General features: G+C 33.8%; 1 protein-coding gene across 7 annotated transcripts in view; it reads left to right on the top strand.

Annotated features, from left to right (window-relative positions):
* MLLT10 (MLLT10 histone lysine methyltransferase DOT1L cofactor) overlaps positions 1-16,495 on the top strand; it is a 212,590-nt gene that overhangs the window by 83,361 nt on the left and 112,734 nt on the right. For all 7 annotated transcript variants that reach the window (XR_008701429.1, XR_008701428.1, XM_055543773.1 and 4 more), the window contains exons 6-8: positions 9,691-9,794; positions 11,994-12,087; positions 14,019-14,114. Coding sequence is in view for 5 of the 7 variants with exons in the window: in XM_055543773.1 (XP_055399748.1) it covers positions 9,691-9,794; positions 11,994-12,087; positions 14,019-14,114 (294 nt within the window). In the remaining 2 variants the exon portion in view is untranslated. The remainder of the gene's footprint in view (positions 1-9,690; positions 9,795-11,993; positions 12,088-14,018; positions 14,115-16,495) is intronic.

The raw sequence follows: 16,495 nt of genomic DNA on the forward strand, positions 1-16,495 counted from the left end.
GTTTTGAATCCTTTTAGGTAAGAGTTGCATTTAGAAACGGAAGAGGACGTGAGATGTGCTCACTGTTACTAGGATGTTGCTGTTTTCAGGCCCTCTCAGTGGGTATAGATGCAGAGATACACACACATTCACATCTATATCCTCTTTATGGTTTGAAGTAGATGAGGTTCCATAGATAGTTTTGATTAGTATGTGGATATATGTACATACACACATATCTATATGTATTTCTGTGTCTGTCTATTTATGTATCCAACCATAAACTCCTAGGAATTTCTTAGTAATTTCCCTAAACCTAATCCAACAACACAGGGTTCATTTTAATTTTCTTTTTGTTTTTATGACTCTCATGTGAGACAGTGAGAAACCTGACACCTTTTATCCTCAATATATTTATTTGATTATTCTCTTTTATTAACAAGCCATCCCATAATACAGAGGCCATCCTAACTTTGTTTAGGCTCAAACCTCACTCTGGGTTGCTGTTGATTCCCTGCATGGCTGCCTTTTTTCTTTTTAAACCATTTTGAGGGTTTAATGCTCAGCTTCAGTCCACAACTCCCCTCTTTCCCTTCCATGGTTGGTTTCCTCACTTTGCACAGGTTCCGACAACTCATTCTGACACTATTTCCACCCCTATCCCCAACACTTTCATGAGAACCACTCCTACTGGGGCTCTGATACTAGAGTTGGGCTGTCCCTTCCTTTGCAGGATAGATGCTGCCATGCTTCACCCCACCTCATGGCTTAAAGACATAAGTATTCAAGGAGCATAGAAAGTATTCAAGGGAGTATAAGAAAAAAGAATGAATTATTTAGATACAAATCTTCTATCCAGTTAGGTTAATTTTAGAATATGCTGAGATACATGTCTTAACTTTTCCCCCTCCCGCGTGGTTTAGTCAGCTTTTTCAGCACTACGTTTTGCACAGTGACTTGGAATACTGTTTGAATGATTATTAAATTCTTGACTTTTCCTGACTTCTTTTGTACCCCTGATCTATCTTTGTAGTCTTATTCTAGTAGCACACTATTTTAATTTACTATGGCTTTAAATATATGTTGGTACACAGTAGAACAAATATTACCATGCATATATTTTTTTAGATGAACATTAGGACTAATAATACAATTTTGATTTTATTTGTGTTACAGTGAAACATTTTAGGGGAGAATTGATCTTTTTGCAATGTTGAATCTCCCCTTCCAGAAGTACGGCATCTCTCCCTGTCAAATATTCCTTTTTGTAGTTTTCCTTAAATGTAGTTGCTACATACGTTTCTTGGATTTTTATGATTGTTGGTCTGTATGGTGGTGGTTTAGTTGCTAAGTCATGATTGACTCTGCGACTGCATGATCTGTATAGTAAACCTTAAAAACAATAATATCCAGTTCATGAATATTTAGTATGGTTAATAGGGGACATGTAATTCTGAAATGATAGAAACAATTGGAAAATGGTTTGTTGAGTTTGGAAGACATCAGCCTTATTTTTTTGGCCATGCCACATGGCCCGTGTTATCTTAGTTCCCCAACCAGGGACTGAACTCGTGCTGTAGCAGTGAAAGGGCCAAATCCTAACCTCTGGACTGCCTGGGAACTCCCTTGGAAGTTACCAGTCCTTAATGTGTGGTGGTAAAGGATAATGTAGAGATTATTTTTAAATGTATTGGCCACTTAAAATGGACCTGCTTTGCATGTGCTAGATCCTGAGAGTTGTGTAAGACAAATAGTTTATCTCCATGTGACACTCAGTCAATTAAATATATAACTACAGTGTACGAAAATAATAATGATAGTTTACAAATAATGGAACAGCTGAATGAAGTATTATAGAACATAATGAAAGGAGGTATTATTTTTGTCTAAGGAATTGAGTAAGGCACACAAAGCTATTATAAGGTCTATGCATAATAATAGGGCATTTGACCTTGGGAGAAAGAATCAAATAATAATTTTAGAGAAAGTAACATAAACTAGAGTAATAGGTGCAAAGAGAAGATGCTAATAATAGTTCAGAGAATTTATCATAATCAGTGCAAAGAATAATAAATAATCCTGGAACATTGTGAGATTTAGAAGGGAAATAAAAAGATTTCTAGACTTACCTGTGTAGTATATCCACTTGCAGATGATTCACCTTGTCGATTTATGTTGCTAAATTTTCCACATGTCAATAAAATAGAGTGGCCAGTGTCTTCTGAACCATTTGTCATCAGATTCTTGTTATTTTTTGACCTCTCATATTTTCTTGTATCAGTTCCTCGTTTCACTGACACAGTTTGTTAGAAAACATAAATGGCATGCTGCCTTTAATTACCTTTCAGTAATTTTTAAGAAATGTGAAGATTGGGACAGCATAGGGATTTGGGATCTTTTTTGGGTGAGACTTGTGTTCTTTAGAGTCAGAGAAGCTTTTAGTTTAGAAAACTGCAATTTCCATAGAGAGTAGTTGGCAGATGATATGTATATCCTGAATTTATTCTCTTGAATAGTTTTTATTTATTGAATGGCCATGAAGGAATGAGGGTTTATAAGTTTAGGAAGGATCATAACAGACCAACCAAACAAACCAAAACAACCATAAAAAGCGGTGTCATTGAATTATAAGAAGATAACAGTAGAGGAAAACTTAGAAATTGCTGACCCTGCTTCCATTTATCTTTTTTCCAAAGGATTAGTGGTAGATAGCTATTTTTTATTTTGTATTGGGGTATAACCAGTTAACAGTGTTGTGATATTTTCAGGTGAACAAATGAAGGGACTCAGCCATACATACGTGGATAGCTGTTAAGAGAAGTGTTTGTTTTGTTTTTCTTGAAGTATAGTTGATTTACAAAGTTGTGTTAGTTTCAGGTGTTCAGAAAAGTGATTCAGTTCTATCTATATAACACATAAATATATATATATATATATACTTTTTCAGATTCCTTTATATTGTAGGTTATTAAAGATATGAATATAGTTCCCTGTGCTATATAATAAGGCCTTGTTGTTTACCTGTTTTATATATAGTAGTATGTATATGTTACTCTCAGATTCCAAATTTATCCCACCATTCCCCTTTGGTAACCATCGATTTGTTTTCTGTGTCTATGAATCTGTTTCTCTTTTTAAATAAGTTCATTTGTATCATTTTTTTTTTTTCAATTCCACATGTAAGTGATATATTTGGGTTTTTTTATGACTTATTCCACGTAGCATGATAATATCTAGGTCCATCCATGTTGCTCTAGATGGTGTTATTTCATTCTTTTTAATGACTGATATTCCGTTGTGTACACACACACACACACACACACACATGGTGTTATTTCCTTCTTTTTAATGACTGATATTCCATTGTGCACACACACACACCCACACACCATGTGTTTTTTAATCTATTTATCTGTTGATGGACATTTAGGTTTCTTCCATGTCTTGGCTGTTGTAAATAGTGCTGCTTAGAACATAGGGGATCATATATCTTTTCATATGATAGCTCTATTTTTTTTTTTTTTTAACCTCCATAATGTTTTCCATAGTGGCTACATCAGTTTACGTTTGCACCAACATTAAGTACCCTATCTCTCGTATCCAGGCTGCTTTGTGACTTGCTTTGGCTAATAAAACGCAGTGACAGTGACATTGTGTGACCTCTCTTTCTGGCTTGATGATCTGTTTCCTGAACCCATTGGCGTGTCCCTGCCCGTTTGTATTCCTCTAATGATACATTTAGGTTGAGGGCTGGAGTATTGGGTGATTCTGTGCCACAGAGGTTGGTTTCTTTATGTGTTCTTCTTTTTGCCACACTTGAGTCCCCCCCACTGCTAGTGCTAGATTGCTGTGGTTTATGATTTGATGTTCTGGGCTTTTGATTTCTTTGTTGTTTTTGTCCAGACTCATGGAGGGGGCTTCTGTATACCTGGACCTCAGGGTTTTACCATTTTATTGCCTCTTCCCTTTGACTGACTTTGTTTTACATCTCTAGAAGGACTTGTGAGGGAGAAGCTTCCTGCCTCTCCTAAAATGCGAGAAGATCTCTGATGATGTCGTTAACAGAGCCTGGGGTCAAGGAATTTTTCTTGTGCCTTGTTCAGGGGTAATTTTTCTTCTCTGTCTTCCTAACCATCATGAGTCTACTCATGCCCTGAGTGTGACAGGGTTTGCTGCCAATCCCCCAGATGCTCAGGGCTTTTGAAAGGAGTGTCTGGTCAAGAGGTGGGATTTCATGTCTTTCCCTCAGTGGCACCTAATCTTGTCCTTTATGCCTGCACAACCAAGAGAGATTCTTTCTGGTTGTTTTGCCTCCTTGCTTCCAGTTTTCCCTAAGAGCTTCTTGTGAGTCTTCATGGAATAGAGCCTGTGAGTGGGTATTAACTCCTGTCTGTGGCTCCACTGGTTATTGCAGTAACCCATAATCAGCCTTTAGCAGTTTGATAAAATTTTAGCTGATTTATTAGCTGCACCTCTTCCTCCACATCTTCTTCTGTTGCCGTATTATTATTGGATAGTCTCCGAATGTCTTGTGGTTTTCAGGTGGCTGAAGAGGAGAAGGCGTCCCCTTTTAGGCTAATTGGTTGCCTTTGCAACTGCAAATCTTTCATAGTTTCAAGAAAAGTGGTGATTTTTAAAAAATTTAAAATGGCTTTTTCTTAATAGATTTGGAGTGATGTTCTCTCTCAGCTCTCTAGTTTTTAGGTAGACTTGGAATCTGGCCTTAAATCCTTTTGATATATGAACATTGGTTCTCTTATTAAAAATGTTAGGTCAAACTATGACTTTTTTCCTTACTTAAAATGAAAACTTTTATGCTATGAATTTGCCTCTGATTATAACTTTGTTCACATACTTGATATTTAGGTGTATTTTTGTTTTTGGGGATTATTTTCTCAATAATTCTTTATAATTTCTCTTCTCAATCCAACAGCTATTTAATGAGAAAATAAAAACTTTCAAGTCACTTTTTTCTACTTTATGTGTTTTGGAAGCTCTTGTTTGTTGCATATACATATGCTTATAATTGTTACATCCTTTTTATTATTATAGAATCTCTCAAAGACCATTTTTTATCTCATATAATGAACCTCTTCAGCTGTGTGTTTGGTTGCCTTTTGCATGGTATATCTTTTTTACATCCTTTTACTTTTAACTTTCTTGTGTCTTCAAACCTAAAGTATGTATCCTGTAGGCAGCATATGGAACTTTTTTTTTTAATCCAGTTTATCAGTCTCTGCCTTTATCAGTCTCTTCATATTCAGTGCTGTTAATATGGTTGGGTTTACATCTTCCATTGTACTTTTAAATTATATTTTCTTGGATTATTTTCTTAGTGGTTGCTCTTGGGTTTATAATATTCATCTTAATTTATAGAATCTGCTTAACCTTCAGTAAGATATAAAAGATTCATGGCATTTATTTTGTTTCTTTCCTCCCCACTTTTGTGTTGTTACTATTATAGATATTTTGTCTCTATATAATAGTACATACCCCAAAATAGTTAAAATTATTGCTCTATATAATCTTACATGTTTTAAAGAAACTAAGAGAAGACGCCCACAAATATATTTATAGAGTGTGTGTTTTTCTGTTTACCATTTTTGTTTCTCTTAATTTCTTCTTATGGGTTCTAGTTACCATCTGATGTTATTTCCTTACTCTAGAATAGCTTTATTCCCATTCTCTTTCATTGTGTTGTCTTTGTCACATATATTACATTTCTATATGTTATAGTGCCAACAGTATAATTTATGGACATTGTTTTAGGTAATTGCTTTTTAAGTTAACAAAGTGAGAAAGAAATATCTGTTTTTCTTAAGAGGTAAGACTCACTTTATGGAGGCTCTGGAAGCTCCGCAGTGTCTCTGCAGTCTCCATTCCTTCACAGTCCATGTTCATTCCTGCCAGTGCTTGCCTTCTAGGGTGTAATGGTCCACAGCCGCCTGTGTGAATGACCTTGTGCCGTTTTGAAACATCAGTGATGTAAAAATGTATTGAGTCCTTGTTGAGCTTCAGTCCCCAGAGTTTTCTTTTGCTGTTTTTAGTTAAGTTCCTACGTATAGAGTGATAAACTGTGCCCTGGAACAGAGAAACTCCACTGAGAAAAGGAGATTTTGACCCAGTGGAAAATTCTGAATATGTTCATTATCCACAAACAGTGGATTTTATTGGTTAAAAAAAAGTACTGTCTTTATCATCTCCTACAGAACTCTTTCTGTGTGTTTTTAAATTGGTCTCTATGTGTGTTTTTAAAAATCTCAGCTTTATTGAGGTGTAAGTGATTGGAGTTCTTTGTTTTTATATGTGCATTGCAGTGGTTGTCTAGTGTCACTTGATTTTAGCTTAAGGTTTTTCTTTTTGTAGTTTTTGTTACTCAGATTTGGGGAAACAATGTATCTCAGTTTTTGGGGGTCTGATAATATTCTTGTTATTTTATCTTTATTTCTGCAATATAGCTTTTTCTGGATATGGGATTCTTGTTCTTTGAGCGTTTTAAATGTTATTCCACTGCTTTCTGTCTCCCATTTTATTTCTAATAAGACCTCAGGTTTCCTTGTATGTGATGAGCCATTTCCCCCATTTCTTTCAAGAGTTTCTTATTTTTGCCTTTCATTAATTTGAATATAGATCTGTTTGTGTTTATCCTATATGGAGTTGGCAGAGCTTTTTGGATGTGTTGGTTATTGTTTTTCATCAAATTTGGAAAGTTTTCGGCTATTATTTCTTCAGATACAGTTTATGTCTCTTTCTTTTCTCTCATAATTTTCTCCTTAACCATTTGTTAATGCAGTTAATGGTGTAGCATATTTCTCTGAAACTGTTCTTTAGGTGGTATTATCAAAAACATCTGTTTTTTTAGATTGTATAATCTCTATTGATCTGTTTTTAAAGTTACTGATTCTTTCCCTACTGCCAACTAAAAATCTACTGTTTAGTGCTTTTTAGTGAGTTTTAAACTCGAGAATTCTATTGATTATTGATTGGTCTTTGTCGCCTAGGTCCAACATCTTGACTCCCCTTAAAGGCAGTTACCAGTGCCTCCTTTTTTTTCCCTGTGACTGAGTCATACTTTTTCTTTTCATGTCTTATAATTTTTTGTTAAAAATTAAGCATGTTAGGTAATGTAGTCACTCTAGAAAATGATTCTTCCTTCTCCCTGTGGGGACAGAACCTCTGCACTAGTGCTTTCTCTGGAGCTGGGGGTGGAGACAGCACCCTGCTTCTGCTGGACAGACACCTGTACTCTGAAAGGTCCTGGCAGGAGGGAAGGGTATAAGTAGCCCAGCTCGTCCCTCCTAGCATGTAGCTTCCATTCAGCAAGCAAGCTGATAGAACACTGGAAATCTTGGCCTATTGTTAGGGTTGGGAGCCTGTGAGTAGGAGCTATCAGGATGAATAGTGGTATGAGAGTCACTGGAGACCTGACCCTCCTTGGAGAAAACTCTAGTCTTGGATAGGGGAGAAGGGGAGCCCTCACCTTCTTGACAGCACTAGCCAGAAAGGAACTACCATCACAGGGAGCCATGGGGGTGAGGGTGGTAATGGGGACAGATCATGGCTCAAGTGCCACAGGACGCTCACTGTTCTTAATGAGATTTAGTAGATTGTCTTCGTTAAAATATCCTGCCGCATGCCATTTGGACAGTTTTCAGAGACTTTAAGTTGACATACAGTATTATATAGGTACAGATATACACTATAGTGGCATAATTTTTAGAGGTTATATTCCATTATAGTTATTATAAAATATTAGTTATCATCCCTGTGTTGTACTGTATATCCTTGTAGCTGATTCTAGATGGCACAGTGGTAAAGCATCTGCCTGTCAGTGCAGGAGACGTGAGTGATGTAGATTCAATACCTGGGTTGGGAAGATCCCTTGGAATAGGAAATGGCAACCCACTCTATTGTTCTTGCCTGGAAAATTCCATGGATAGAGGAGCCTGGTGGGCTACAATCCATGTGGTTGTAAAGAGTCGAACATGACTGAGCACACACACACTCAGGCGTAGCTTATTCTATACAAAGACTTTAAGTGGTTCTTTTTCACCTATGAAGTATTTAATTCACTGAGGAGGGGATCCCTGGACTTCTTCACTCTGCTGTTCCATATGTCTGGAAGGCCTAACTCCTTAAAAGTAAAATCCGTCATAATTTTTAGTTTTATTGAGTGGTCAAATGATGGTGTCTTTTCACTGTTAACTGTTTTGGAAGTTACTGAGATATTCTTTGAGATCTGTTTGCATATTGCCCCTGAATTTCAACCTGCTTTGTACTTTTCTTTTGAAAATTTAATTGATCATTTATAGGCTAAAATATGTATGTTAAATTATTCCATTATAATTGTTTGATACTGCCTTCTGGTAATATGAACAGTTAGAGATGCTCTTATGATTGTTAGTGTGTCTAGGTTAGTTTTGTTGTAATTTGGGTTTTTCTTTTTTAGACATACAAAGTAATTTTTGTAATTTAGTTCAGTCTCTGTCTTTCAGCAGAGCTGAAATTCATTTACCTACTTGTCTAAATATTAGGCTTTTGGAAACTGTGTTCTTGTAAATATTATTGAATGGTGTAATTTGGCACCACAGTGCATTGTGGGAGAAACTTTTCCAAGTTAAAAAATAGATGTGGTCCTATTGAAGTGGCACCCCACTCCAGTACTCTTGCCTGGAGAGTCCCATGGATGGAGGAGCCTGGTGGGCTGCAGTCCATGGGGTCGCTGAGAGTCGGACATGACTGAGAGACTTCACTTTGACTTTTCACTTTCATGCATTGGAGAAGGAAATGGCAACCCACTCCAGTATTCTTGCCTGGAGAATCCCAGAGACGGGGGAGCCTGGTGGGCTGCCATCTGTGGGATCGCACAGAGTCGGACACGACTGAAGCGACTTAGCAGCAGCAGCAGGTTATACCTTATTCAGATTGATGTATTTTTAGAATTATATCATCTGATTATGTGTAGTTAGGCATTAATTTTTTGTATACTTAGAGTCAGTTGATAATTTTATTTATTATGTACTTGTAGATTGCCATTTTTATAATTTAGCCTTTCATTATCAGCTATTTTCACCGGAGAAAAAGGACCAGGTAGATGTCAAAGTTGCTGGGAGTGTTCATTGGCCAGTAGCTCTTGGGGGCACCTCTGATGTCCTAAAAGCGTTTCCTCCCAGACCTAGTATGTCAGGTTGGCAGGGTTGACTGATAGCTCATGTGGAAGGGATTCTTGTGAAGGAATGACCTAAACTTTGCTCATTCATTAAGGACTGTCCTTCACCTATTGAGTCCCAGCTCCTTATATCCAACTCCTTTCTGTATGGTCACTTCCAGCAGAAAAGAAAGACAAACCTCATTTTACATTTTTGTTCCAGGAATCAGTTAAATAGTGGAGAGGAGATTTTAATACCAAGGTGGCGTAAGCTATATTCTTCAACCTGGCCTCAGTGCCTATAAGGATTCCTCCTATCTTGTGGGATTTTTGAGTCTAGGAAACTGTGCCTTGTGAAATCCTACGAGTACTATTTATGTCTGTATTGATGTTTTCATGTTTGTATTGCTTGTAAAATAGATATAAATAGAAAAAAAAAGATTTATATTTTGGATTAGATTAGTTAGTAAACCTGATTTTGAGCTGTGAAGATAACTATAAAATCCATATCTGTATAAAGCACTTGTAAGGTTTTTATTTCATTTTTTTTTCTTTACCCTAAGACTTGCTATATTTGTGATGAACAAGGAAGAGAAAGCAAAGCAGCCACTGGTGCTTGCATGACATGTAATAAACATGGATGTCGACAAGCTTTCCACGTGACATGGTAAATATGATTTTGTCATTTTACAGAACTGAAATTGGGAATACCTTGTAAGTTAAAGACTTAGGTACCCAAATATTACTTAAACTAAATTTTGTTGGTATAATTTCTGTGTTTATATTTACTTACTGTAATAAAAATAATTCTAATAATTGAGTGTATTTACCAGAGTGAATTTCCAGTAAGTAACCCTGGTTCTAGTGTCTTATTCTGTTTTATTTTGCCTAAGATATTTCTTTTGTTTACCTACCCTTTGATTTGTTATTAGGATTACAAGAACTGATGTAGATAAACTTAGTGCAGTGCCTGAAATACTAGTAAGAATTTAGTGAATGATTGTGTTTTTTTCACTGCCTGAATTTCAAGAGGGGGAAAAAAGCAATCACCATCATTCTCTGTATTATAGTGGCTATTCCTTAGAAAGTTTCTTAAATTTTTAAATGACCTTCTATTTTTATTTTGTTCATGCTTCCTTTTATTTTTTTTCATGGACATATATGTTGCATAATTTTAATAGCAGTTTAAATGAAACATTGTTTTCTGATAATTTCTTTCACAAAAAAATTTTGATGAGATGATAGAAATACAGTCCATAGCAGCATGGGAATGACTACATTATATCCTATCAGATATTGGTATTTAATTAACATTTTAGAGATTTTCAGACACTTTGTTTCCAAATTGTTTTGTAATGTGTGCTACTGTAAGGAACATTTTGTGCATTTAACAAACATAAATTTAACTTCCTTAGAATACTAATTAATGATAATAACTGTCATGTATTGAGTATTTGGGTTTCCCTGGTGACTCAGGTGGCAAAGAATTCTACCTGCAGTGCAGGAGACCCTGGTTTGATCCCTGGGTTGGGAAGATACTCTGGAGAAGGAAATGGCAACCCACTCCAGTATTCTGCCTGGAGAATTCCATGGACAGTGGAGCCTGGAAGGTACAGTTCATGGGGTCACAAAGAGTTGGGCGTGACTGAGTGACAATACACATTGAGTATTTACTATGAAATGGGCAGGTGTTTTTTTTTGTTTTTTTTTTTTAATAAAAATATTTATTTACTTGACTGCGCCTGGTGTTAGTTCCAGCATACAGAATCTTTAGTTGTGACATGGAAACACTTAGCTGTGGCATGTGGGTTCTAGATCTAGTTCCCTAATCAGGGACATAGAAAATAGACTGGTGGTTGCTAAGGGGGAGAGGGATGGGAGAGGGCAGGATTGAGAGTTTGGGACTAGTAGTTGTAGATGCAGACTAATAAGTACGGGATGGATAAACAACAAGGTCCTACTGTTAGAGCACAGGGAACTGCATTCAGTATCCTGTGATAAACTATAGTGGAAAAGAATATGAAAAAGAGTGTGTGTGTATATATGTATGTATAACTTAGTCACTTTGCTGTACAGCAGTAATTAACACAACATTGTAATTCAACTATACCTCAGTAAAAAATAAATATTAAAAATTTCCTTAATATTGTAGTTAATTTTCCAAAGATGACAGACCTTTTTTGGCTGTGAGATACATACTAGTACTATTATTTGGAATGTTGAAAGTGGAAGGTCAAATTGACAATATGATGGTTATAAACATTAACACTTCATTAAAAATTACCATAGCTTTAGGTTTTAATTTCATTTCTTCCCTTGTTTTTGACTAGAAAAACACAGCTTCTGTTTTTCTTACCTACTCTACTATGTTATAACTTGAAGCATTTAACTTCTAACAATATAATCTGCGTTCATGGGTGAATACTGTCACGTGTCATGTCAGCCCTTTAGATACCTGGCCTTTTCTAATTGTACCTGTGATACAGATTGGAAAGTCAAATGAAGTGTTAAGTTTGGGGTGGTGAGGATATCTTTCAAGAAATTTAATGTCTATTTGGTGACTTAAAGCATGCAAAAATCTCTGTCCTTATTAGAGATGGATAAAAAGTTTATTTTAAACCATGTATATAGCTTTAAAAATATAGCAATCAAAAGATAGGGTGGAATGTTCTTAGTCTCAGCTAGAATAAAGCCTTTTATTTTCCCCTTTTCCCTTACGAGATACCTACGTGGTTGGAATTTAATTTTATGTATATATATACACATACACAAATACATAAATACATACACATATAGTGTTTTATACACACACACATGTATATACTATGGTTTAAATTTTGTTGATATACTTGGCTTTTATTTTCAGTGCTCAGTTTGCCGGACTGCTTTGTGAAGAAGAAGGTAATGGTGCAGATAACGTCCAATATTGTGGCTACTGTAAATACCATTTTAGTAAGCTGGTAAGAATCTGTCTTGAATTTAATTTATGATTATAATAATTAGGTTTGAATTGAGTCTTTATAAGGCATCCATTTTTGGGGGGTTGCTTTTGCTCCAGATTGAGTTTCTTCGTGTGTTGTTTGTTGGGAATTAAAAGCTGTAGTAGTTTTTTTTTTTTTTTTTTTTTTAATTGGAGGTTTATTACTTTACAGTATTGTATTGGTTTTGCCATACATCACCATCAAGCTGTAGTAGTTTTAGAAGATTTTGTTTTGCTTGAGTTCATTTACAAAGGTGACTGTTCTAAAATATACTACTTTAGAATATATATTAATAGTTAATAGTAAATGTTGGTATACATTTAGTAGAAAATAAAAATGTGGACATTTGATTATGTAATTTGTGATTCCCTGTCACTTTGTTTCACATCTTTTTGCTTTATTACTATTACTAGTTTTATTGTTTCATTTTTATTTGCTTGGAGGATAGTAACACTGAAACAAGGCTCTTTTGTAGCTTCTTCATTAAAGGTCTTCAGAAAGAAATATTTAAATACAACTTTGGGAATATTTTAGATTTGATTAGTCTTTACTGTCACATAGCATGGATAAGTTAGTACTATTTGATTAATCATTGTATATTTTGTGTCTGTGTTCCTTTGAAGGATTTCTTTAATTCCCCATTGTCTGTTTCTCAGTCTTTAGTTGGTACCAGGTTTGTATACTGAAAATTGAAGGCTTCTTTGTTTTTCTTTAGTGTCTTCTTGTTATTTTTTATTGTTCTTTTCTTCTGTGAATAGGGCTGTTTTTTTTTTAGAAAAGGAACTCTTTTTTATGAAATGAGCAGCTTATGACTCCAGTATTCTGGCCCTTGCATATAAAATATTGAGAGTGTATATGTATTATTTGATACTGAAGATACCAAATAACATATATTTACTGATTTATTTTTTTAATGACTGTCAAAGAACATCAAAGTCTTCTAGGAGAAATTTTGAGATAGTAAAATTGAAAATTCACTTAGGATATTAAAAGCATATTGGAATCTTCATTTTCTAAATCAGAGATAATATAGATAAAATATAGAAATAAGGAGAATGGGTTTTGGAATTTGTGCAAATAGAATTTTTTCATTGTTATTAATGTGCTGTTATCCTATTTGGTGACTGGGGAAAAGTCTGTTTAATAATTTAATAAGATTGTATGAGCTCTATGTTTGCAAGGAATTTGATCATCTTTTATAGTCATTTTTATCTAGTTTAATTAGTTATGGTACCACCAAGTTTTAACACCTGAAATAACTCTCACTGTCATACTTGATTATGAATCTGTGTAAGTCTTTTAAACAGAAATGTGTGTTACTTTTAGTATTGCTTTGAAAAATACATGAGTCTAATGCTGACATTTCCTTTTTTTTTTTTTCCTCTATATGAACTACAGAGACAAATTTTTAGAAAATAGTATGCCTTAATACTGAAAGTGTGAGATTAAAAGGCTTCTTACTTTTCCTACTGGCATAAAGTAACTCTTAAAAATTTTTCTTTTCTGGTTTTGGCATCCTTCTTCAATATGGTATTTTCTATTTTTTGTTGAAATATCTTTTATATTTTAAAGCAGACATTGAAAACTATACTTGATCTCTGTAATGAGGTGGTTTTGTAATAAAATGACAAATAACCACTGCTTATTTGAAAATATTATCTGTTTTCACACATTTTAATAAATGTACAAAAATATGGCATTAATGTTAGGTTAAGGGTTATATTTTCCTTTATAATGAAATAGATAATATATGGATTGTGTTGAATTGGATTATGTAGTTTGAAATAGCCTTTTTTTTTCTTTCGGTAGACATTTTAAAATATTTCACACTTGAATTGGTTTTAACCTAACAAAAAAGATTTAAAACTTTATATACATACACTTATATGTATATATATTTTCTCTTTTAGAAAAAGAGCAAACGGGGATCTAATAGGTCATATGATCAAAGTTTAAGTGATTCTTCCTCTCACTCTCAGGATAAACATCATGAGAAAGAGAAAAAAGTAAGTGGATTTGTTGTTGCTAAATATGTAGCACATCTACTTAATAGATTTTTTTTCTTTTTTAGATAAAATTAAGTTCTTGATAGCTGAATGAAAACATTGAAGTACTGAAAATTTTTGACTGTATATTAAGTCAAAAAGTAGGTTTAAAATAGTATGCCATATTTGTGAATATGGTCGTGCCCATTTCAACTGAAAATTTGAAATATTAAAAACTTGATTGAAGGCATGAGAGCAATTTCTTGCATGTGTTACTCTGGTTATCTATTGAAATCTTTGATTAACTTTAGCAATAATGGTTTATTGCTAGATATTATTAACTCATTTCACATGTGAGAAAGAATCTCATCAGCCTCTTCCCTTGTAATATAGAAAGGTTTTGAAGTTCTATATATTCTTAACTGTCCTCCCCCCCACCCCACTGCCCTGTGGTGCTAATGGTTTATTATTTTTTTAATCATCAAATGTCATACCATTTATTTGATAATATTTTGCCATTTATTTAAAAGACTAAAAGTTTGCCTAATACTAATCTGTTGTCTTCTGACTTACCTGTTTTCTGCTTACATTTTTACTTACTGTAAAGGATATAAGTAATTTTTTAATAAACTAATGATAAGTACTAGAGAATCATTCTCAGGACATATTGCCCACATAGGAAAAGGATACAACTGTGAATCGTTTTCAATGAAGTGAAGAAATTCTTCAATTAGAAAAGCGTATTACTCTTAAACACTTGGTGTAAACTAGTTGGGAACATATTTCTGCAGGTTGTGCTAAAAACTAAATCACTTAACAATCTCATGTTTGTAAATACTTAGGATTGGGAGTGCAATTAAAATGCTAATGTTATTAAAAACAAATTTGAATTTGGTTAGAATTTGTTTCTTTTTTGAAGGTAAATATTTTGAAAGCTTAATTTCTTTTTGTTTTGAATTTAATTTTCCAGTTATTAGTGAATAATAATTATAACCTCATATTCTCCTTCAGAACATTTGTTAGGTTTATATATTTTTGGTAGATCTCAGGTAGCAAGTACACATTCATTTTGAGTTTTTTAACGAGGTAGTTTTGTGATAGTGACAGTAGGGTTTGATTTTATTGTCTATTATTATCTGCATTGCTGATGGAAAAATGGCAGATTTAGTTTAATTAGCAGGTTTTGTCACAAGCATCATGAAATTTTAAGCTTTTAAATCATGAATGAGGAAGTCTTAGATAGGGGTTTTATAAATTGTGAAGAGGGAGGTCATACTAATGATGGTCTTATGGTCTGCCATTTCATGAGCATTACCTTCTTTAAAGAAGTATTTGCTGTATCGCCACATTTATCTTAATATATGCCCTGTCCTGTTATTTATGGAGCATAGTTATTAAATATAGTACAGTGTTTCATCAATATAGTATGGATTACTACATTTATTTATTAATCTTCTTTCTCTCTAGGAATGAATTAAACTTTTCATGTTACGACTTTTTGCAATTGTTGGATAGTAGATTAAAAAATAACATATTTAATCAAACTTGTTTAGCATTAAATTCTAGCAGTTGTTATTTTCATTAATATGTAAATGCTATTTGAAGTTTACTTTTAGGACATACGAATTTAGTACAATTTGATTTTGTTGTCAGACTTAAAATTGACTTGCACTTTTTATTTTCTAATAATTTGAGATTTCCTGATAATCTGTAAAGACTGTGAGAATATTATTGTTAAACTTGTTTTCTTGCCTTGGGAATATTTGAGAAGCAACTTTTTTATTATTGTATCTTGATGTTGAGTGATAATACATTAATAGCTGTAGAAATCAGATGTTATAGGCTATCTTTCTCTTTATCCCTCCTTACCTCTTTTAAGATTTTAACATCTAGTAGAGTTGTCTTGAAAATATACATATCATGTTATAAAATTTTTCACAGATAGGACTTATCATCTATTTAGATTTTAATACAATAAAATATGGTATGTTATGAACAGAATTTTGGTGATCTTGTTCATAAGATATGTTAGAATCATATTCCCTGTGAGTTCTTTTATCAGTGTTCATTCTTGCACATATTTATTGTTATATTTGTGTTGATAAAGAGTAATACTAAATATTGTGTTATCCAACTCACTTATTTTAAAGTGAAATCAATGTATGCTAACTTTTTATATATAATTGTAAGAAAATTCAAAATATACTTAAGCCTTTGCTTTTCAGAGAATTTCTGTGTGGACCAAGGTGTATTACTACTGGTTATTAACTGTGAAATGCCAGCAAGGAAAGAGAAGTTACTGGTGAAATTCAACTTTGAATAAGGAACAGTTTCTATAAAAATTTAAAAATCAGCATATATAGTTTGAAAATAGGTGTTTGAAATGAATTAAAAGCTATGTT

Source organism: Bubalus kerabau, chromosome 13, assembly GCF_029407905.1.
Source record: "Bubalus kerabau isolate K-KA32 ecotype Philippines breed swamp buffalo chromosome 13, PCC_UOA_SB_1v2, whole genome shotgun sequence".
NCBI classification, from domain to species: Eukaryota; Metazoa; Chordata; class Mammalia; order Artiodactyla; family Bovidae; genus Bubalus; species Bubalus kerabau.